Consider the following 24561-nt stretch of genomic DNA (forward strand, 5'->3'; position numbering starts at 1 on the left):
CTGAGATTCTGCTTAGAAGTATAAACAGAAAAACGAACCATCTATTGGGTTGTTGTGCCTTAGACACCTAATCCCAAATCAAACCTAATCACTGCAACACAGTGGACATGTAACACATACACTTGCCACTAAATACTAATATAATTTTTATCTTTTCTTCTCAAAAATGTTTTTAGAAATGAAAAGACAATGTCATAACCAAAATTTAGAATGCCACCTTACACCTAACTGATCATGAATATGAGCTTGAGTTTGAACCAAGTTTACCTGAATCAATAAATACATCCCAGAGTCTTATGGCAGCTCAGTAAGGATAATCAGTACCATACCTATTTTGAGAGGAGCATCTGGAGCTGAAGTAGCATACAAGAGGTTTTCAGGCTTGAGGTCTCGATGGACAACTCCATTTTCATGTAGGTACTGTACAGAGAGAAGATGGAAGACGTATTAAATTTACACATAACACTGCTACTCACAAATCACTATCATAACGAATAAAAATAGATTGTGGGAAATTTAATAGAAAAGGGCCTTTGTATCAATATGATTATACAATTATACAATTATATTTGTTTTTATAATTGATTTTTTATGTAGTCATTCCTGCATATTATCCATACTCATTAGGTAGGCTTTTCTTTCAGAGATTTAACAATAAAGCCATATACCCTAACATACTGTCCTCAAGGGGTGAACCAATAACTTCCAGTTGGAAGAGGTTTCTTTTGAGTGGAATATATCAAATGAACTAACAATTGTTTATTTCACCAGAGAGAACTGCATTCATAATGGAATATTTTCGTGAATACAAAAGAAAAAAGCTTCTCAATAAAAATGATCAAAATATTAGTAAAATATTTCAAAAGTAACCTGCAGTCCTTGATTGTCCTACACTTCCAGTTATCTCTTAAAATAGATTAAAGCTCTTTGGACTGATTACTAAACATAAACCAAGTTAGACAGTATTTAGGCACTTGTTATTTTTTACAAGATCAATGGCAAACTATAATTAACCCATTAAAACATAATCCAGGCCCTTCATTAACACTGCAGGCACACTGGCTTCATGCTGCAGTCGATCCTCCTTCTGCTCTTTTACTTGGCACTGTTACACACCAACTCTTTGCTATAGGAATACACACTAGTTTTACAAACAGGCTAGGTTTTTCTACATTATAAAGACAATCCCCATGGGCCTTTGAAGAACTTCTGAGTAAATGTGACTCGAGTCTGAACTCAGATAAGAGCAAATAGTTTTCCTATCACTCTGCTAGGGATGTACTGACATCTCTTCATAAAAGAATTTCAATGAACATGCTCTAACTTTTTTTTCTGAGAATGCTTTGTGAAATTTCAAACCTGCCAAAGAAAAAAAAACTATAAACTTCTAAAGTGTATTAAAGTACTGAAAGGAGGTTGTGCAAATACCACCGTCAGTCTCATACACACTGTATAGCCCATAACTTTTGACTTTCTCCTTCAACTGCCTACAGCTGCTCAGGTACTTAAAACAGGAATGTATTGTCATATTTAACTTGAAAATGTCAATCTCACTGCTACACCTCTTGTTTCTGATAAATTATTTTTTTCTACTACACCTCATAATTTCAATACTAGAGACCCTTAATACATTGTTCTATGATTTATTAAAAACATAAATATTTACAGTAAACATATACTTCATATCTGAAATACAAAATCATGGGATTCATGGGAATAATAAGAAAGAGTAGTGTACTGACAAATTGAATACTGACAAGGTTTTGAAATTTTATTTTCAGTTCTACTGGAATATCCAAAAAAGGGAACTTCATTAATGGGATTGATGTTCTTAATATTTCTGGGATCAATAAAAATTCAGACTTTCAGGCAGGCCCTTTCTCTACCATGGGCACCTACAGACAGTTAGCAGAATATGTAAGACATGTAAGATAATATACTGTATCAAGGTCATGGCACATATCGGATACACAAATCACCATATGCTATTTTTGTCTCTGTTTAATGGTCTTGGAACAAATTAGAATTCTAATGTCACATACGCTGATTTAGTTCAGAATCCATTACACTAACTACTTGATAAATAATTAGTCTGAATTTAAAAATAAAGCAACCAACAATGCCAGAATATCAATTTTAATTAACCATTATGCTCCCTACATTTCTAAGAAAAGGAAACAAAATGCTGAATGAGGTTACACTTATACTAATAATGAGTTTCTCTAGAAAAAATAATCACATGGTCTCATTATTACTGAATTAAAGGAATCATTGATTAACAGGAGTCAACAAAGTTTTGAAAATGAATTATAAATGAACTATAAATGGTGTATCATGAAGTAAAGGATCATGATACAGAACATCCATATTCAATGCAATTTCTCATTCTAGTGAAACTAATTTTTAAAAATACTGAAATACATATGTGTGGCTTATTGGTATGACCATTAGCAATACTGCCTTACAGCTCTCGTGTGCTGAATTCAGACTTGGATGCCTTCTGCTTGAAGTTTGCATGTCCCCCACATGCTCATGTGGTTTATTGCAGTGTGCTCTGGTGTACTGAAAGCCTGAAAGAACTGAACCTTTTTACTCATGAACAGAGAAGACTTAAGAGGGAACCTGCTACAGCATTTAAAATCTGTCAGATTAAGACAGTGGATGTCTTCAAAACAAACAGAGAAACATGTGGATGTGCATTTAAAAGTGAGAAGAACTAGAACTTCTTTACTCAAAGGGTAGTAAGAATATGGAATACGCTACCCAGCCATGTGGTTAAGGTGGTATGTTGGCTTCATTCAAGTAATAGATGGATTAGATCATTGGATCACTTACCTACTGTACTAGCTACCAAATGGATTGAATGATTTGGAAATATCTACATCTTTCTTAAATTCTTAAGTCTTCCTGCCTCCCAAAGACATGCATATTAGATTTTAGAAACTACTCTCTTTTGTCAGTTCATGATGATTTCATATTTGAGGGCTTTATCCCCAGTCTAGCACTAGGTACAAGGCTACAGGAAAAAATAAACAAAATGAGCATGATTAGATAAAGGATTTCCTCTCATAGACAAAAATACCCTAAAATGTGTGATTGGAATCAATTCTGTACCTATGAAAGGATAGTGACTCTTCTCCCCAGTGACACTGAAATGTGCACTGCATGATCAAGCTTAAATCTCTGATCCTAAAACAGTGCTCAGTGATGAGTAATGCTGCATTTAATAACACCATCAATCTCATAGAAGGAATTAATCCACTAAATAATCTGCTTTAAAAATCAAAAATGGTATGTGCAATCCACAAAATTAAATTTACTCCCAGTAGCTCGAATATTGAATAGGTGAATACGTGATTAGAATTTATTTATTTTCTGACATCTAGGAATGACAAGATGTCCAGGTGAACCACAAAACCTCATTCTAGATGATAAATAGATGATAAATATGAACAGAATATAAGAAATACATTTTAAATCTAGAATTTAAGTTATGTTAAAATTTTACAAAGTACCAATAATTCATAATTAAAGTAAGATATTCCTGAAAATGTTGGTCATCACAATACAAAAAAGAAAAAGGCAACAAAATACACTTCTGGGCTTAAAGAAATGTTTTACTGATGATAGACTAAATCATTGGAATTAGACTCTTCGGAATCAGCAGTGAAACACAAACCAGAGGACACCAAAAACAGGAGGCACTCTTGTAAACACAGGGCTGTTTGATCATGACACAAACTATCCAGCCAATGGGTGGATAAAATCTTAGGATCAACTGGCTATGGGCATCTAAATTCACTATGTGGGTAGAATGGTCTCCTCTCATTTGCAATCTTTCTTCTCTTCTTATGTATATTTAGATTTTTCATATATTATATCAGAAAGGATTTATTCTAAAATTGTAGTCAGTATGGATTGAAAACTGGTTAATAGAAAGCAGAAGAGAAAATGGGGAAACGTTAAATTAACATGAGATATTTAGTGGCATAGCACAGGGATGTGTATAAGCACTACTCTTCATAATTTATGTCAGTGGTATAGATTCAGGTATGGTAAATAATCTTGTCAGATAACACAGATGGTACCAAAACACAAAAACTTAAAAATACTCTAGATGTACACTAGACCCATAAAAAATAAGATTGGAAACATTAGGGCTTGATAAAGGTGCTTATGGAAAATACTATATGTTTATTTTAAACACATTTTTTTATTTTCTGGACAGTGTAGAGAAGCACCAGAAGAGACAAGCAGAATATTAGGATTTAAAGGCATAGAGTTTAAATCAAGAGAAGTTATGTGAAAACTACAATGCTCTAGGAAGACATACTATGTACAATTGCGGTCAGCACATTAAAAAATATACTATGCTTGAAAACAAGTTCAGAAAAAAGCAACCAGATAAATTCCTTGACTTAAAGAAATGTAGTATTCTGATGGTCTGAATGAACTGAGAAGACTATGAAGGGACCTGACTGACAAAGTCAACACAATGGACTTTTTCAGAATCAAATGTGAAACATGAATCGGAAGACAAAAATGGAAACCGAGGCCAAGTAAACTCTAATGTAAAACAGAGAGCAGGATCTTTCAAACACAGATGGTTATGGGAGTGCGGATACTTTAATACCCTGACTTCATTCAAGAAATGTCTGGAAGTTATCAATTAGCTAAAAGCAACTAAATGAGACAAACGGTCTCCTGTCATTTGCAACCTTTTTATGCTATTCAATTAATTAACTTACTGTATTGATGCTTTATTGAAGCAGTGTGACTAAGACATCATGACCTTTCAGCAAGATTATTTAATTGGTCTGAAAAAAGTTAATTTTAGGACTGATATAGGTAAGGCATGATACTTTATTGATATTGATTGCAATGTTTGATGTGAACATTTGTATGCTCATATGTAATTGTGATGCAATCTTTGAATGTGTATCATACTCAATTTTCTGAAGTTGAATAAAAGTAATATTCTTAATAGATCTGTAAATATGGAAAGGAATTTGTCCTATAAAGGCCAAAAATTAAAAAGTACTATAAAATTCTTTATCCTTGCAAGGATATACTGTACTGACTAAAGTTCACCTACGTTTACTGTACTGTACATCTCCTACAAAGTCCCTCATTATTTACTCTGAATAAATGCAGTACATTTATTCTTTCAACACATCTGTTAAATTCGATATGAGACCAGAAATAATTTAGGTTACACTTATAACTCTTTTCATGAACTTTTTGTAGTGTGATGAATTTGCCAGGTGTCCATCCTGTTGGGAATTTTGACTCTCTGTGTTTGTATGTCTCGTAATGTTAAGCAGTTAGGATAGTTATTTAAATTTTAACACTTTATGTTTGTAGTATTTAAAACATATTTCCATTTGAATTAAGAGCATGATTTGTATAAATAATATTTTATATACAGTACTAATAATGTAGTAGTTCACTTGTCTACATGTATATATAACTTGTAAATAACCTGCCTATGTACTGTAAAGCCACAAGCAAGTGACTTAGTAATTAACTTAATAATTTTCCCCTGTTTTACTATGGTTGTGTTAAACCACATTTCCTTAATTACTACAAGAAGAGTATGTTTCCTTGACTCTATAATAGCATGGGTGACACATTTATTGGTTATCTCTAACATCTGAGACCACCTTAATGAAGTAAGAGACAAGATGTTAAAAGGGTTAATAACTTAAGTCAGTTCTGCCTGAAAATTAGACTTCTAAGCAACAGGGGTTTATGGCAGGAAAGGGGGTTAACTGATAAGGATTCCAGATGCGAGCAAGGAACCCCCTGGGGGCATAATCTTAAACTGACCATTTGGCCAAATACCATGACCCCCCCCTTAATCAACTTAAGGAGATTGGAAAATATAAGAGCGTCTGAAACGTATAAGTACAGTACAGGTGGACGTGAAAGGAGTTACTGTAGATAAACAGTTTTTGTATTTTTATACAATTACAGTAGTTGCAATAGTGGAAACAATTTGGATTTATTCGAATGTCTCAAAACCAGACATGCTGAAACGCTGTAGGTTTAGAATCGAGACTGGGGAGAATAAACAGTCTTGTGAGAAGATCTGTTTACCTAACGATTAGATCCTGTAAATCCCTTGTAGCCTCCCTAAGTCTGTCCCAGTCCAGTGGATAAAAATGTACTGTAAATGGGGTGTTGGTTTCTCTGTTAGGGGATACTGGAGCACTACTGTCATGCTTGTTTCACTCCTCTGTTCAACAGTGTGCTATAGAGTAATGTATATGGGGAGACGGCAGGAGGCCACAGGAGTATTGGGGCAGCAAGTTTTACTTGCCGAGTACCAGATTTTAATGGGTGGTTTTATCCCAGATCTATTGGGTTGGAATATTATGCATTACAAAGAATGACTATCCAGAACAGGGTATCACGTGGCTTCAACTGACTGTGATCACTCAGTATGTTGATGGTATTCTGAGGGCTTCCCCTGACGAGGAAACCCACAAGTCTGAGTTGCTTCAGCTTTAGAGTGTCTAATAGAAGCAGTTATGATAAGGCCCTTTTGTGTCTAGCATTGTGAAATTTTAACAGGGCCTGGGTGCAATGTTTTTTACGGGGTGAGCACAACTTTTAACAGATCTGCTTAAGGGGGGAGTGCAGTACAAGGACAAGATTGCCTTGGTTCCAGCAGCAAAAGCCGCCTGTAATAATTTGAAACAAGCTCTCTTACAGGTGCTGAGACTGGGGTTTCCTCAGATATATCAACCATTCCATTGTATGTAAGTGTGGAAAAAGGGTTCTGGGCAGCTGTGCTGACGCAGGAGCATGGGGGTAGGCACTATTATACCATTAGATGCTGTAGCCAAAAGGTGGGGGACCGTGAAAATTTAAGAAAATATAATACTGTTTACTGATGGGTCCTCTCTGATGCATGAGGGAGAACAGAGATCAGGCTGAGCCGTTACAACAGAATTCGAGGTGCTAACAATCGGAAAAATGCCCCTCCACTGCCTCAGCGCAGCAAGCCAGTTAAGAGCACTGATGGGAGATTGTAAAAAGAAAGATGTTAAAGGGTTACTGTATATGTATATAATGTATGTATTTGTTGCATGTAGGCCACAATTCTGGATGGCTATGGAGAAATAGGATTCTCTCACAACGGCAGGGACTCTAGTTAAGAATACTGGTCTTGTCTCTGAACTGATTTGTAGTTTTACAGCTGCCGACAGAAGCAGCTTGAGTAAGGTGTAAATAACACAATAAATAAAGAATTCCAGTAACTCAAGGTAACAACCATGCAGATGCAGATGCCAGACGAGCGGCACTGGGAGAGCTGGAGTCTGAGACCCCTGTGAAACCTCTATTGGGGAAAAGGGAGAATTCAGGTTGAGGCCTTCAATAGATGTTTAATAGTGGTTAGAACAAATGTGTAAAGGGGTTGTATGATGATGGGATGTGGGCTGGCACATACCCAAGTGTATGACAAAGATGATCCCGTGGTACGGACTGCCCTGCCCCTTGGATACTGATCTAGGGGCATACTACACTGGGAAGGTGTGTCAGGCTGTAATTGCCTCACTAGGGGTAAGTTGGAAGTCACATTGCCCCCATCACCCACAGTCTGAAAGACCAACTAAGGAAATATCAACTGAAGGAACACCGTGGGTAGATGCTCTACCTGCAGTCCTGTGCGGTTTGCGGGCTGGAGCAAACGGAACTGTGAGACTGAGCCCATTTGAGATCATCAAGGGCAGCCAAAGAAACTCCTTGGAGGCCAAGTTTGGCTAACGCACTGATGAATTTACTAACTCTCTATTAAAGTGTTGTAGGTTTGTTAACTGAAGCGGTGCACAGGGCTCGTGAACAGATGCCGGACGCTTGGGGACCTCCAGTAGAGGGGAGACACGACCGGATACCTGGCGAGTGGGTGTAGGTGAAGAAGAGATACCCTGCCAGACGTTGCAATCCTGCTGGGAGGGACCATATCAAGTGCCACCAACTACTGACTGTGCCATCTGAGTGACAGATGGATCCGCGCATCGCACTTTCACCGACCCACGGCACCAGAGACTGAGTGAACAGAAAGAAGGATGTTGTTACCGTTTCTGTGTCTGATGCTTCCTAAGACCAACAGTGTGCTTGTTAGGCCTGAGGAGCATTACTGGGAATATGGTATCAATACATTCCGGGTGTTGGCATATCTATTCAGCCAAAAAATTATAATCGGAGTTGGGTCAATATTGCTGTTCCAAGATCCTGACGATAGATCTCCACATGGCTGAGGTCTGCGTTTGGGTTGTATGCCTGTACATCTAAAAAGGAAAGATCTGTCCTGACATTGTATGTGTAAAAATAGGCAGTCCTGACGTATGCCATATTTTATAAGGGGGGAATGAAGTAAGAGACAAGATGTTAAAAGGGTTAATAACTTAAGTCAGTTCTGCCTGAAAATTAGACTTCTAAGCAACAGGGGTTTATGGCAGGAAAGGGGGTTAACTGATAAGGATTCCAGATGCGAGCAAGGAACCCCCTGGGGGCATAATCTTAAACTGACCATTTGGCCAAATACCATGACCCCCCCCCCCCTCTTACCATAACATCGAATGACGTCTGAAGCAGCAAGCAAGGACTATATAACCTAAAAGTTTGTACCGGCACATCAAACAATACTTCAGTTTTGTTGTTTCCTGCAGGAAACAAGACTTTGGCTTTATTGTTCCTTGCATGCAATAAACTCATCTGTTTTACTTCATCTTGGGATCAAGAACCTTATTCCTTCTGTTACAACATGTTAAACCACATTTCCTTAATTACTACAAGAAGAGTATGTTTCCTTGACTCTATAATAGCATGGGTGACACATTTATTGGTTATCTCTAACATCTGAGACCAACTTACCATGCAAATACTGCTAAATGAATAGATAAATATATACTGTAGGTAGTCGGAGTAGTTTTATTGCAGATGGGATAAATAAATTATAAATGTTTATATATAATTATACTTATATGTTTTCTACTTGAATTTGCTACCCTATACTGTCTTCCTGATGGGAGTATTATGAATTGAGAATGGAGTGGGTGTGTGGAATCAGCTGTGTGATGTTCCTTGCCATTCTGAGAACTGTATTATGATGTAAAATCGCAGAGCTGAGGCTGCTGTTTCCCAATTTTTATTCACAGTTATTACGCCATTTTCACAATTCTGGACAGTTTGGTTTTACTCTTCAACTTCAGGTTTCTATACCAAACTGTCATGTTAAATGCCAGGATGCTCTCAACATGGCTTTTATATGCAATCTCTAGGATGTTTTAACTAACATTAAAGCTCTTGAGTCTTGTCATGTAACAGCAAGTTTTACATTGATAAATCATTGTGTGAAATAATTTTACTTCAGAATAATCCAAAAGAGCAGAATACTCCAGAGAAACCAAACAACCATCTCAATGAGAAACAGGACACATCTGTCACGATCGCTAACCCCTCCTCTTAAGGGTGCTGCAGCCCTTCCTTGTTCCCTCCCATTGTCTACACCTGTTCCCTATTCCCGCTCCCCCTTAAAAGCCAGACGCGGACCTCACTCCTGGTTCCTCATTGATTTCCGCATCGTGAGAGCCCGGGGTCCTTCTGCGTCTGGCTCCGTTATGGTTTTAACTTTCTGTTCCTGATCCCCTGCCGCGCCGGTCCCGACCCGGCTCATTGTTTTAACCCCTGGATGGATCTCCTGGCTTTGGACTCTTCTCTCCCGTTTGGATTCCCCGTTTGGACTTTGGCTTTGTTTGTTTGCCCGGACTCACTTCCCCAGGACACCAGCTCACCTTGGACACGCCCCCCCTGTATCCTGACCCTTTCCTGCATGACTTTCTCCCTCGTGTATCTTCACTATTCTGGATCGCAAAAAAAAGTATTCTGGATCGCGTTGTCCTCATAGGGCCCGGAAGGAACCGGAACGTGACAACATCTATCTGTGTAATCATTTTCAAATGAGGTCAATATAGGTAATAGCCTTTGGTGCCAATTGAGGAAAACATTACTGCACAGTAATATATCAATGAAACCCTTGAAACAACAGCACTTACAGTATATTTCTACAAGCCAATGTTAAAGGCTAGATTTAACAGCAGGACTACTCACAGTAGTAAATCCAGAGGCTGACCTGGAGAGTGTATCAGTGCTGCCAGGAATCTGTTAATGTTCAAGGAGTTCATATCCAATACTAACTTCGTAAAGTTTTCATTCTGACATTGTGTCATGTTCCAGAATGAAAACCTAACACTTTTTTATTTTGTTTTTGTGTTCATCTTTTTGTGACTCCAACTGATACCTATATTGAAAATATTTGATTAAATCCATTAGTTCTGTGTGCCACGTCTCTCTTGTGTATCAGTATATTTGAGAGGAGACGACAATAAAAGTCTCCTTTCTTATGAAAGGTTTTTTTGTTCATGTGTATGGTAACAAAATTTTTATCTAGCCTTACCAATTAAAAAAGTAATGACTTAATGAAGTCTGAAGGGAAATATTTTCTGTTTTAAGAATCTCTGCAGAGCTGACATACATTCGGTGTCCTACCTTATCAAAAATGACAGAAGTCTGCAATTTGATGGCTGTGGATGTAAAGAAATCACACTTTTTAATGGTCCCTTGTCCCCATTCCTAATTCTGCCCTGCTTGTAGAGCACAACACTGGGAAGTTTTCTACACCTCTTACATGTCCAGGATAGTTTGCAGACTGGGGATTCAGTTGAGCTGACAAGTAAGACTGTTAGGTTTTGATGGAAATTTATTTGTAAAGGATACGTTTATTGAACCAGCTCTCTTATTCACTTTCCAGTGCTTACTTTAAAAGAAGCACTTTGGCATTAAAAAGTGTTTTTTAATTACTTATGATTTACTCTTATAGAGTTCAAATTCAATGATTGTGTTCATACATTAACACTCAGGATATACATGAGCTGTTTGATAAACAATAATTATTGTTAGACATTATGATTTAATGGAACAAGTAATATTGAAAAAAAGAAGAAAGAAAACACAACGTTTCGGCCATGCAGCCTTCTTCAGGTGTTAGGGAGAAGAATAAGAAGAAGGCTCCACAGCCGAAATGTTGTGTTTTCTTTCTACTTTTTTTCAGCATGGAATAAACCTACTACTTGTTCCTTTGCAGCCTACACATGCTGTTTTGCAGTCATATTAATAAAATATTATGATTTAATGACTGCACTTCATTATCATTGGCAGAAAAACAGTATACCTAACATTACTTAGAAGTAAATTCTAAGTACTATGTATGGTTTTATCGGTTAAATGGGAAGGTGCACTTTAAACCAAACCAAAGAAAATTAATCTGTTTTATGTAACCCATCAGACCTACAGTAAATGCAAAGCCTCACAATGTAAAATCAAGCCAACACAAACACAGACCTAGATTCTATTAGAAGTCTGTCAGACAAATAACTATTCACAAGAGATAACCTTTTACTTTTTACATTTTACACAAAATGAATTTTCATTATAAGACTAAACAAGGTAAAAGGTACATTTGAACTTTGTTTTTTTCCATAAAACAGTTCCAAATATGCATTTTCCAATTTGGCCAAAACTAGAGGTACAGTATGTTAACTGATAACTAATGTAATCATTAACAAAAACATAATGCAATGTGACACTAGACTAATGTACAACAAAAAATGCTTTATGAGAATATATTGCATCAGGAGGTTATGGATCATCATAAACTCCAGAAGTAAAAGCTTGACTGGTTTATTAACTGACTCAGATCAGAAATCCAAGATAAAATCTATCCATTCATTCCTTGGAGAAAGGGTCTATAGGAGGTGCGTGGAAACTAGAGCACTTGGCAAACCCCATGCAAACATGAGGAGACAAGATGAAGTACTTTCTTGTTACCAACCCATATGTTATGTTTTTTAAAAGTCAGTACTTGGACTTATCTGAGTATTAGCATAATACAATTAATTAATTGTCAGCACCACTTCATCACCTTTTATCTACACAATTATATCCTTTTAAAATGTGAGTGAATTAAATTTATTTAATACTATCACTGGGAAGAATGTCCAGGGAAAGAATTAGGTCTAGAGAGGACACAGAGCTCAGACGGAAACAAAGATTATCCCTGTGTCGTTTACATCATCTGTCTTATCAGATGAAGCAGAAATCTATAGTAGAAATGGCTGAGAAGGAAAATAAACCACAATTCTTTATGGTCCCTAGATACCCCATCTATGCTGTCAGATTTACATTAAGAAAAATTCATTCAGGTTGCAGGCCAACAAAAGCCGTCTATCGTCATTGTATATGTCATTAATATACAGTATTCAGTTTTCAGGCTGGTGTTGAGAGAAATTGACAAGTAAGTCTTTCAGGTCTTAATGCAGCATTTTTTCTAAAGAAACTATTTTCTGGACTAGGTATCATATTCACCACAAAGTACATACTGTCCTTTTCAAAAAATATCTTGGCATTAAAAAATATTTTGTCATTCCACAGCCTGACTGTATACCTTCCGTAACAATGTGGGAGTGGGAGGAGCCGAGACGGATACTGGTAAGAGTCGACTCCCCGTATGAGGGGGCGGAGGTACTGGTGTGAGGTAAGCGAAAACCAAAAAAAACCCACAAAAAGTGCAAAACCAAAAAGAGAAAAGAAAAATGCACCACTTTGCACAGTGGTACCCAGGCTGGTCTGTCCCTATTTAGTGAGGTCCAGCCTGGGAAAAAAGAACTGCTTGGCACAGCGGTATCCAGACTGGACTTTCCCTATCTAACGGGGTCCATTCTGGAAGAAAAGGAGCGCAAGGCTAAAAATAAAAAGAATCCAACTGTCCCAATCCACGAGATACATGGCGGGACAGGAGAAAAGAAAAAGAAAATAAAAAGAAGGAAAAACGCAGCCTCAAATGCTCTCATCACAATGTCCTACAGGATTGTCGCTGGAAGGTTCTCCCCTTGCGGGAGTTTGCTCATCCCATCCAGGGAGGTTCATTGTGTTCTTAAAGGGCCCCACATCTGCAGCTGGTCCTTAATTAGCCAGGACAGCTGTGATTGCGAAGGCAACCCATCCTGGCTAATCCAGGGCTTCATCTCCACAGTGAAAATGCCCCCGTGTTATGCCACACTACTTATCTAAAATATAAATGGTAGTCAGTCATTCTATGGAAAATACAAGACCTCAAATGAAAAACTGTATATTTTATTGCAAATGTATCTTAGGCTCCTAAAACACTATGAAACTTTTGTTTGAAGCACTCTTGCTCAAGGATATCTTGCCCAAGACAATTTCTCACATTGCATAGTCTGATGTCCCACCATATACTCCCGCCACCAGTAAATTTGGCTATTATTTATGCAATATAATAAATAATATAAGCTGTTGTAAAACTTTACAAATCAAAAGATTCTAAAGTTATAATTCTTGCTAATTATGCTCAGACAGCCTCAGAATTGCATTACGTTGCATCTATTTGACACTTTTATAACCAGAACAGAACACTGGAAACATCAAACACTACTATAATGCTTATGGCATAGCAAAACATTGAACCCCCAAAAAAAACATAGAAATGCATGCCCACAGAGATGTTCAACATTATGTTTAAAGACAATTCAATTGTTTTTTTAGGTACATATTTTGATTGGAAATACTGTAATACCAAACCACTGTCTGCTAAGTCTCTTCTTGCCCTCTAGCCACAAAAATATGTTTTGCAGGAAAACAATCATTACAAAAATGGTGTAGTGTAAATTACGACGGCTGTGACTGTAAAACCCTAAGTGGGTAGTGATCTATTTCAGAAATACTACCCTTATCAAGGGGTGGTTGAAACATTGATTGAAACAATACCTAGGAAATGTTTAAACATGATCTGTTGTTTTTTGGAAAGAGATTTTCAGTATCAAGCCAGCTATTGATTTTTGTTCCATAAACACTTGTCTCTCTCATAAAAATGCTTGAATGAGCCACCCCCAATATTCCAGAGAACGCTATGCTAAAGCTAAATTCAAGACAGAACCCACTAGAATGACACAGACATTCTGACAGACCTATATAGGCCACTTCATAGTTCTCAGATCAAAAATCCAAGAGGTTAAAAAACACAGAAACCCTTTTCTTTACTACTTTCCAGTGCATGTGAGTATTTCCCTTTTTAGTTTTTTTGTGTCTCTCATACATACAGTATGTTGTCTTCTACTATGAAGTCAAAAATAGAAAACTAAATCACTCCACTCTTAAATTTTCAAATTTAGTTTGTTCTTTACTAAACGTTTACTAAATTTAGCTCTTACTAAAACCTGGGCCAGTATTTACTTTTCATGAGTATTGTTCCAACTACTGTATGCCTGATTAAATGAGGCAATAGCAAACATTCCTTAGCCTGTAGACTATATTTATATTAATATATACATACAGTATATGAATAGCCTGTGTTTCTTTTGCTTTACAACAGTTTGTGATTACTTTGTGTTTCATGGTACTCTTGGTCTTTTAGAGTAATTAATAATTGCAGAAAACAATAAAACGTAACATACAGTATTTTCCCTAGAGTTCATTTTATAACTGCATGTAAAACAATGAAATTTTTCAGATCTGTTCAGGAATGTGATTAAAGATGATCAAGGTTACAAATGCATAAATGATGACTATCTTTTAACTTGGTTCACTACTGTGACTCAAAATTTACAAATTTGTTTCTTAACTGAACATCTCATACTACACAATACCACACAACAAAAAGCAGTGGTATTGGTGTGATATTATATATTAGACACACTTCAGTGCATGAACCCCCATCCAAATCAGCTGTATAACAAGGTTTAAATACTGTTTTGTGTATTTGCAGAAAGTGGTAAGAAGGAGCAGATGTTCTCTGTGATCATGTGATTGCCAAGTGCGAAGAGAAAAGCACTGATCAGTGATGCACAGGAAAAAAGATCTGTTCCATATTAAAGAACACAAGTTGAAACCATTTTTGCCACTAAATGCCTAAGAACAATTCCAATCATATAGAGACAAAGAATGTGACAAGATTGTCGCTACCAGCATAACCCTTTGGGGAATGAATACAGAAAGAGACAAAGAAAATGGAGGTACAGTAGCAAATGAATTGTTAAGCAACAGAATTACAAACTGTTCTCCCTGACAGTCTCAGTAAGAAAGGATTATCATGTTTGTCTACTGTACATCTGATTCTAGAAATATCTACAGTATAGACTTTTTTACAGTATGTTTTCTGAAACCACACATGAAACAGGACTGCTATAACTATGTATTGTAAAGTTACAGATGCAACATTTTTTTGACTATTTAGAAGCTTCATCATCTTTAAGATAAATACATAGGCTTCTGTTTAGAGAACTGGAGCACAGATGTTTGTCCTTTTTAAAATCAAGTAATTGTACACAGTATAACTTCCAGTTGTATACACATCTTCATCATGATTTTAGTATTTCTCATGGAAACCTTGTGTGTAACAGAATTAATATTAACTAAAATGACCAAGATTTTTCATTACCAAAAGGCTTGTGAATTTTTAATGGGCTCTTTTGTGTAAACAAAGCTGTAAAACATGATGAACAGAAAACAGATGGGGCTCTTAAATAATATCATTATGAATGTGAATGCTGTTTATTTGTTTAACCAGTACATCTGCTGCAGAATGTGACTAAGAATGTGACTAAAGTAAGAATGAGATTAATAAGAGTAACAAATATTCTAAAATAATACTTTAAATAAAAGCCTTACATTTCAAGATGTAATCAGAAACTGTACTACTGTATTTAAAAACATAAAAGGAGTTTGCTTATACAGATATTTTGCTGAGATTTAACACTTGATCCTCCATTTTTTTACACAGCAAATGCAAGAAGATTTGTAAAAAACAATAGGTTTCCACCCATGCATGAGACGTCATCAAGCAATATGGAGAGTGGGGAGAAACATTAGCTTGTGAACTGCCAAGAAGCAAGCAGAGATCAATTCTACACTGAAAAATAGAAACACACAACTGTAGTAGCCTCAACAGCTGAACTGTTGTATTTTTTACATTCTTTTTACTTCTAGCTACTTCCTTATGAAATAATATGAAAGCTTGACATTTCCAAAGCCTCCATTGCATTCCGTAACTGAGTCCATTTCCATTTCTCCTAGATTACTTGAGTACAACTAAAGTACATGTATTTAGTACATGAATTTATTTAGTACATGTATTTAATAATGCACAGAAAGCTCACACATTTTTTAAGTGGTATGAAGTTTTGTCTAGCAATAAACATTTGATGTAAACAGTTTAACAAAATTGTTTTTTAATGCTTATGTCATTTATCTCCAGATAAATCTAATAAGTGTTTGATTTTGGGGATAGATCATTTTAAGATATAATCAGTAGGGTTAAGATAAAATTTCTATTACTTTTATTTTGGCTCTCCATTCACCCTTCTGTGTACGCTTCTGCTCTACAATATTTGTTATTTGACATTGGCTTCTGATGCCAATCAGCAATGTATTTGTCTTACATTGTTTACAAGTAAAAGTCTCCTATCACATTCTGTCAGGATTTGTTACAATGGAACAAAAACAGATGTTGCCATGACAGAGTAGTCTCATTTGAAATACTGAGATGTCTGTAGATCTGCTACTAAGTACTGTATTAGTACAAGGCAGGTGTTGGCGACAACGTGGTGATGGACTAGGAAAAATGGCATATTTGAAAACAAATATTCTGGGTAAAAAATGCTTTGAACTTTTATGGATTTTTAATTGAAACTGGAAAATCCACCCAAACATGTATTAGCTTTAAGACTACACAGCAATGAACACATTTACATACTGCTACATGTTTGTTCCATTTTCTCCTTTTAACCTCTGCATAATTACAGTACTATACAGTGAAGTAAGATGTGAAGACAGGGTTAATTTTAAGTCCTTTCTGCATGAAGATTAGACTTCTAAGGCTGGAGTTTATGGCAGGAAGGGGGTTAACTGATAAGGATTCCAGATGCAGCTAGGAGAGCTAGGGAACCCCTGGAGACTAATCCCTGACCATTTGGCCAAAAAGCTGTAAACTGGTCAAACACATGACCTCCCCCCTTTACCATAATAACGAATGATGAATCAGAGCAGCAAGGAAGGACTATATAAACCTAAAGTTTGTACCTGCACTTTGAACGATACTTCGGTTTTGTTGTTTCTTGCGGGAAACAAGACTTCGGCTTTATTGTTCCTTGCATGCAATAAACTCATCTGTTTAACTTAATCTCGGGATCCAGAACCTTATTCTTTCTGTTACAACAACAGTATCTCAAAGAACAAGGCACGCAGATTCTCTTATTTGCTTTAATCATAAATTCCACACAGGCAAGTTTCTTTCCTCTTCACTTTGCAGTAATAAAGGGATTCACATTTTCTTGAATATTTTGATGGTTTTTGCTCATTCCAGGACTCAGTCTTGAATCCTGTCTCCACTTTGCTTAATAATGTTTATATTATTTTTTAGAGGTCTCATTCAAAATTTTAGCAGCTGTCATTTTTTGGAGTTGTGTTTCCAATGCTATAGAGCAGGGGTTGGCAAACTACGGCCCATGGGCCAAATCCAGCCCGCTATACTTTTCTGAGTGGCCAGCAGCTCACTACTGTTTGAATCCCGAGGGTTACTTTTTGCATCAGATATTGAAAATCTACTGCCAGTGGCCTCTACTTGTTAGCTCTGCTGCTCTCTCTCAGCACCAGCGATCAATTGCAGAACCTATTGCATGATGCATTTTACTTTTAGCCTATCAGATGTCAGCTTTAGTCTAGGTTACATATGCCTGCGCTACAGCTGATTCTTACCGTAAATACATTTGGATTGCCAACTGTGATTGGCTCAGTCACACAAATGATGTCTAGTGTATGCTGTCTTGTTTGAAAGCAGGTAATGATTTCAAATGGTTCTAAAAGTTATAACTGACAAGAGGCTAACTGTATGTTATTCCTGCCATGTTGAAAAAAAGAAAGATAGATGCAGAGGGTCGAAAATTCAACGACAAATGGTCAGAAGACTACTTTTGTGTCCCTTGGAAAGAAAAGGTAATGCATCTTATCTGTCAGGAAACAATCGCCATGATTACCAGGAATACCATGAATACAACATAAAAAAGCATTACGAGACAAAACATCAGACTATGTGTTCGGAATACACAGGAGATGGACGGAGGAAAAACAATTTGAACAGTTGAAAAAGTCACTTCAGGGCCAGCAAAAACTGTTTAAGAGAAAATTTGAAGAAAATGTTGCAGCTACCCGAGCTAGTTAACGAGTACCACAGCTTCTAGCAGCAGCTGGAAAACCCTTCACGGACGGTGAGTTTATTAAGCAGTGTATGCAAGAGATCGCGGAGGAGATGTGCCCAGAGAAACGTGACCTATTCCCAGTCAGTGAGTTTATCGGCTAGATGTAGGATTTCACGCAGGTGGCCCAGCAAGGTTAGTAAAAAAAAGTTAGTGGCCCTTGCTCTAAAAAGTTTGCCGACCCCCTCCTATAGATGAACAAATTTCAAGGGACATGATTTGTGACTTTAAAATGTTGCTTCCAAAAATCATAATTATTGAATGTGCTACTTAAGGTTTTTTCCACAGAATCAAAGAACATGATCTACTGTATGTCCCTCACAGAATGTGTGATATAGATTGTGATCCTTCAACACACAGTCATATGAACTTTGTACAAATATGGATGCACTATAGAATGTACTATTCCTTGCTTTCGCTGTTAAGCTCTCTACTGCTCAGATCTGTGATATTGGTCACAGGGATGTGTGAGCTTGGATTGGGGCTGGTTTGACCACATCACTGCATGGTACATTTATCATAGCAGTATGTTTTTATTCCAGGAGCTCTTCAGTAGAAATGACCGATGGTGACAGGAAAGTTTTATTTTCAAGAAAATTTTGAAATGTTTTAAATGTTTTAAATTACTAAAAACACTGACTGACAATACAAGTCAAGTAAAGGTATGTTGACTTTTCCAGGTAACACTGGTCTGTGTTGCCTATCTGTCAGTCTGTGGTGCCTATGTTCGACCTCACAATTTCCTAAAACCTTTTTTGTGTGTTTAGTAGTTTTCATGGCTAAAATATGTTCTTAGTATTATTCTAGATAATGTTCAATAACATATTTCCATATGGGGGGAAACATGTAAAAGGAAGTTAAGTCATTCAGTTCCACTGAAGAATTCATGCAGTACAGTAAGTCCTTTCTTCCTGAGAAAAATAAACTATGAGTAATTAACAAGGGGATATTATGTAGGCCACATACTATTTTAGTTTTCTCAAGAAAGATCACTGACAGCAGTTTTTATTTATTTATCTAAGCACTGTTTTGTTTTAAATATGCTGCATAGTTATGAATAAGGCATGAGCTCTTTTTTCATAAAAGGTCACACCTTAACTGAATAGTTTCTACATTGCATTCTTAAAAAAAACTTCCTAATGACTTTGGACAGGTTGTTAACTCAGAATATTTTTTTAATTAAAACTGTTTTCTCTATAATGCTAATTAAATTGAAAAAAAAAACATGCTGACTGCTTTTTCTACCAAGAGACAATTGCACTCCTATTCGAGTGTTTTCTGGATAGTGACGATGAGTGACTAATGAGTCTTTAAATCACAGCATCACATCACATGATGAAGTTTAGGATTTTGCAGACATCTTTTACTATTAAAATTGGAAACTGATAAATCAGCTTTAGTTGATATAAAACAGAAGACGTTTTCTTGTACTAAGGGACATAGCAGGTTTCAAGTATGCCTGCTCTCATAGTTCTGTACACTAAAATCACCATATACATTCAACGAAAAATCTTCTGTGTAGTACTTTCAATCAGATAAAATTGATTTTTTTTTTAAATGCAGGCAAAAGTGTCTTTATAGTGAAAAGTCTAGAATTCACTGTTAGGCTTTAGGTAGGAATGTGACATGTGTTGATAACAAGGGTGCTTATTTTGTGATTTTAACATAGGTGTTTGTCTTCTGTGCTCCAAGGTAAATTACATCCCTGTCAAATTATCCATGCTTTACTAGAATCCATACAAGGAGAAAAGCACCTAATATTTTCAGTAGTCTGCTTGTCTTGTAAAGATTGAGCATTATTATCTCTCAAATAACCCCAAAACAACCCAAAAGACAGGATAAATCTAGCACATCTCAGAATTAAAGGTATACCTGTCCTGTAGACCTTGTTTGTTGATTGATTTTTTTTTGTACTATAATATCAAGTTTTGAACATGTTAGCAAAACTGACAATGCCGTTGAATTTCTCTAAAAACACTCAGTTTGGATTTTTTTCTTGATTTTTTACCTCGATTTGAGAGATATACACATTATATGTTCTTGCAGCTGCCTTGGGGATCAGATGTGAATCATTTGTTAGGATCAGATAGTTCTACAATGTCAAAAATAAACAGAACAAGAAATTTCCAGCATGTGAATCTAATGCAAACGCAGCATTTTTTTGAACATCTGGTCATGCATTTTTACAAACAGTTGCCTGTTGTTCCAGTAAATCAGAATTAAATATTTGTTGAGTGGCAAAGCTATGTTTTGAAGGAGCTGGACTTCAGTAATCCTCTTTATTTTTTTTTTATTTCAAGGGTAGGTCTAGAAGACATTTTATATAGCACATTTATCTCAGAAGGCTGGGGTTTTCCTCCCTGTCCTTAATTTGAGAAGAGAAAGACTGTTTTCTTTTCTTACTGCTTTATATTTATGTTCCTTGAGTAGTGCCTCTAAATCTTTTTTCTGAAATTGTTTGCTTCCTGATGAATTCAGCATCCACTGTATGCGTCTGTTGAAAGAAATAAAATGTTTTACATATGTTGTTGAACTGCCACTTTAAGATGGACTGGATTTTTTGCAGTAAGAGATTTATTTTTTATTTACTAGATTCACTAACTAGTTCTGTCAAGGCATAATAAAAAAAAACACAAATAGAAAGATTTGATTTGTCCAACAGAAAATCACAAAAGACAAGACAAACTTACTCACTACAACAACTGTACACCACTGGGTGGAGAAACCCAGTTAAAGGCATCTACTAGCTGAACCTACTCTCGGAGTGATCCTCTTTTTTAGCCACTTGGTATATATTTTGCAGAATTTGCTTTCTCCTGTATAAACACTTAGCTGTGCCAATATATGGATAAATTTTTTAAAAAATAGAAAGCCCCTCTTCTTTTTTGGTTTGTGTCCATGCACAATCCTCAATCCTTCTTCATTACATAAACTAACCAAATTTTTTTTTTAAGCACTGTAGTTTGCAGGCATACCACGGATAGTTTACCAATACAATATTTTCTGAAAAGTGGTTGAGCTTTTCTGAAAATGGCACACACATAAGCTAAGATAATGGCACACTCTAAATAAGAGATCAGTTTAAATGAGAAAAACATCAATCATCAAGGGCTGTAGGGTTCTCATTTCACTTCTGCACTTAAATATTACCTTGAAGTCAATGTTGGGATAAGAAATCAATTCATGTGTCTTAAGTCTCAGTTACTAATTGCATAGCACCTACAACAAATTAAGGCTGTAAATGTCAAAAATCATCAAGGCCAAAAAAGTTTAATTAGCACAAAATGCAAATTATTTAGCTATATCACCATATTTGGAACATCCAGTTGTGTTTTTCACATTTTGGCTCACTGTTATTAACACTACAACCTTTTACAGGGGTGAATGAGTAAGTGTAGATACAGTAGCTCCAACCCAGTCACCTTTGAACTTCAGTATTTGCTTTCTAGCATGTCATAGGCAACTCAACTCTGTACAATGGCCTGGTGCTGATTGAAGAATCAGATTGCCTGCAACCTAACTCCTTTCAGCCTAGTATTTGAAAAATTCTAGATTCTAGAATCAAGACATTCTGGATTTCCAAAACCATGAATTACTGGCTAAAATGGTGGATGGAGACATTCTTTCCAAACATAATTGCAAATAGCCAACAGTAGCTGGATTTGTTCTTCCACCAGATAAACTGGATGCTTGCATTACAGGAAAATACATGAATTGGCTATACACTATGTTTTAATCCTTAAATGTAACCTGATGTAGCAAGAGATTTGAAGCAACTTTAACTTTAATATCCTTCTGTATAATATGAACATCCAATAAATGGAAGATTTATTCAATAAATGGAAGATTGAGCATTACAGTGTTTTGAAGATATGCAGCAGATGTTCCAGCCCTTATATCTTATTATACATTCCCTGTGGAATTACTTTTCTCTGCACGAAAAACAAAAAATGCACATACAGTATCTAACCTATTAATTAAAACTTATAATGCTTTACCTTCCCTTATGCTGTTTACAACAATTAAATATACCTACTTAGCCATCCTAAGCATTTTAATTAAATTCAGGGTTATAAGGGGGCCAGAGCCTATCCCAGCAAGAAATGGGCACAAGGCAGAATATACCCTGAATGGTACACCAGTCCATCAGAGACACAGAAATGCACACACTCACACCAGAGTCAATTCCCCCCAGAATCCAATGAACCTACTAGTATGTCTTTGGACTGTGGGAGTAAACTGGAGCACACAGAGAAATCCCCATATTCACGGAGAACATACAAATTCCACAAAAATAGCACCCCAGGTCCAGAACTGAACCCAGGGCCTCAACGATGCTAACCACTGTGCTAACATGCTGCCTAATATCCCTATAAAAAGTATAAAAATATACATGCTAAGAAAGTGTCTACGCATAGCTTTCAAGGACTGCTGTAAAGAAAAGCTGACAAAAATAAATAAGACAGAAATGTAAAGTTTAAGTTCAAGAAGGACTCAACATAATGAATCCAAGTGATGAGGTATGAGGATCCTATGCAGACGAAGGAGAATATTTTTACAGAAACACAGGTGTCCAATCCAAAACGTTAGGCAAGTTCGTAGTCAAAAGCAAAGGTAGTTCAAAAGCTGAAAGAAGTATCACAAAAGGGTTTTTATCAAAAAGGCGAGGTAGGAGCTCTGTAGGAGAGGAATCAATACCGAGCAGCGAGAAGCGAGTCTAGATGGTTTAAATAGTGCTGCAGGCCACACAGTAGAGCGAGTGCTGATGGATTAACACGTGCGGCGGGGCTTGTTATTATTAATCTGCTGCTGGCACTGGTTAGCTCTCTTGTGGGTTGATCTCCGCTGGCCGGCGGTCGTGACACTCCAGTTTTCAAGTTCAAAGTATTTCAATTTTCAAGTATTGAAATGTATGTCGATAATAAAAACTGTCATAATTAACATTACGAATCAATGTTCGGTACATGGTAGCTAAAAATATTTAAATTGGACCATTTTGCAAGACTAATTTATTAAAGAAAGGTTTGTAAAAGTCCATAATGGTTTCATGCAAGTTTTCTTGCACTCAGCTTTTTGTTTGAAGTATCAAAATGCACTGCCTTGCAGTAACCTTCTTTCTGTTTGGGACATGAAATCAGGTTTCATAAGTGATTTTGCTTTCACCAAAAACTGGAGGTTGAAAATTTCAACTGTGTGGCTCCTGCACACAAGGGTTTTATTGCACCTATTAAATATGTTTGGCTCCTTGCAGTTTTAATGACTTATTTTTCATAAAATATTCTGTTCCATCTTAAACTCTGAATTATTAATGAATTCCATGGGCTTAGGGGATGTCACATCATCCATTAAGCTGTAAGGATATCATATTTTCATTTGCAGATGTATGTTAAAGAAGTAGTTTTGGATTTTAGAGATATTTTCCAGGAGCTGTATTCTATAAGAGGAATGTTTTACAAAATCATATTTATACAAATATGACAGAATTCAGCTATAGTTTAAGTGTAGTACTGATAGTGCCTTTAAAGTACACCATGCACATTTTCAAATATATGTCTCTGATGGAGAACAAAGAGTATTTCTCCTTACTTTTTCTTATAACATATAAAACTGAATGTGCACTGGTTTGGTGACATTGTAAATTAACCTGAAACATCAAGTTTTTAGCAAAGACATACAAGTTTGTAATTATTTAATTGTAGCTACTGTATGTGGAATAGGAGATTTTTATTTAATACATATTCCATTTAACAGACATTCATGCATATGAAATTCCACCTAATGCATAATTTTATGTATGCAGGTTTGGTCTTCATGCAGACATTTTCAAATATAATTACACTTTATTTCTTTTCTGCTGTACTTTCAACTCTCCTGTAAAGCACTTCGAAATGTGCTTGAATATGCAAACCAAATTAATAATAAGGACATCAACAATTTTCTTATTACTTTTATTCTAATTAATATTCTTGCCGTAGATGGATCTTGCAAAACACTTCATTTAGGGAAAAATGTGAAAATAAACATAACATAAAATGAATAAAATGTGTATATAAACATAACAGATCTTAAGAGTGAGGGTTAGCAGAATACAAAAGGTATATATTCAATCACAAAGAGTTACAAATTCCAAGAGGGACATACATTCAGTATATCATTCATTTATACCGTTTCGTAAAAGAACTTTGATTACAACTTCTACACTAGGTACTCAAAGGCAAGTACATCACTC

At 36.2% G+C, this 24561-nt stretch overlaps 1 protein-coding gene across 1 annotated transcript in view; it reads right to left on the reverse strand.

Annotated features, from left to right (window-relative positions):
- camk4 (calcium/calmodulin dependent protein kinase IV) overlaps positions 1-24561 on the reverse strand; it is a 173474-nt gene that overhangs the window by 24745 nt on the left and 124168 nt on the right. The window contains exon 6 of the mRNA XM_088910593.1: positions 330-420. Within this exon, the coding sequence (XP_088766719.1) occupies positions 330-420 (91 nt within the window). The remainder of the gene's footprint in view (positions 1-329; positions 421-24561) is intronic.

This window comes from Atractosteus spatula, chromosome 3, assembly GCF_055471065.1.
Source record: "Atractosteus spatula isolate fAtrSpa1 chromosome 3, fAtrSpa1.hap1, whole genome shotgun sequence".
NCBI classification, from domain to species: domain Eukaryota; kingdom Metazoa; phylum Chordata; class Actinopteri; order Semionotiformes; family Lepisosteidae; genus Atractosteus; species Atractosteus spatula.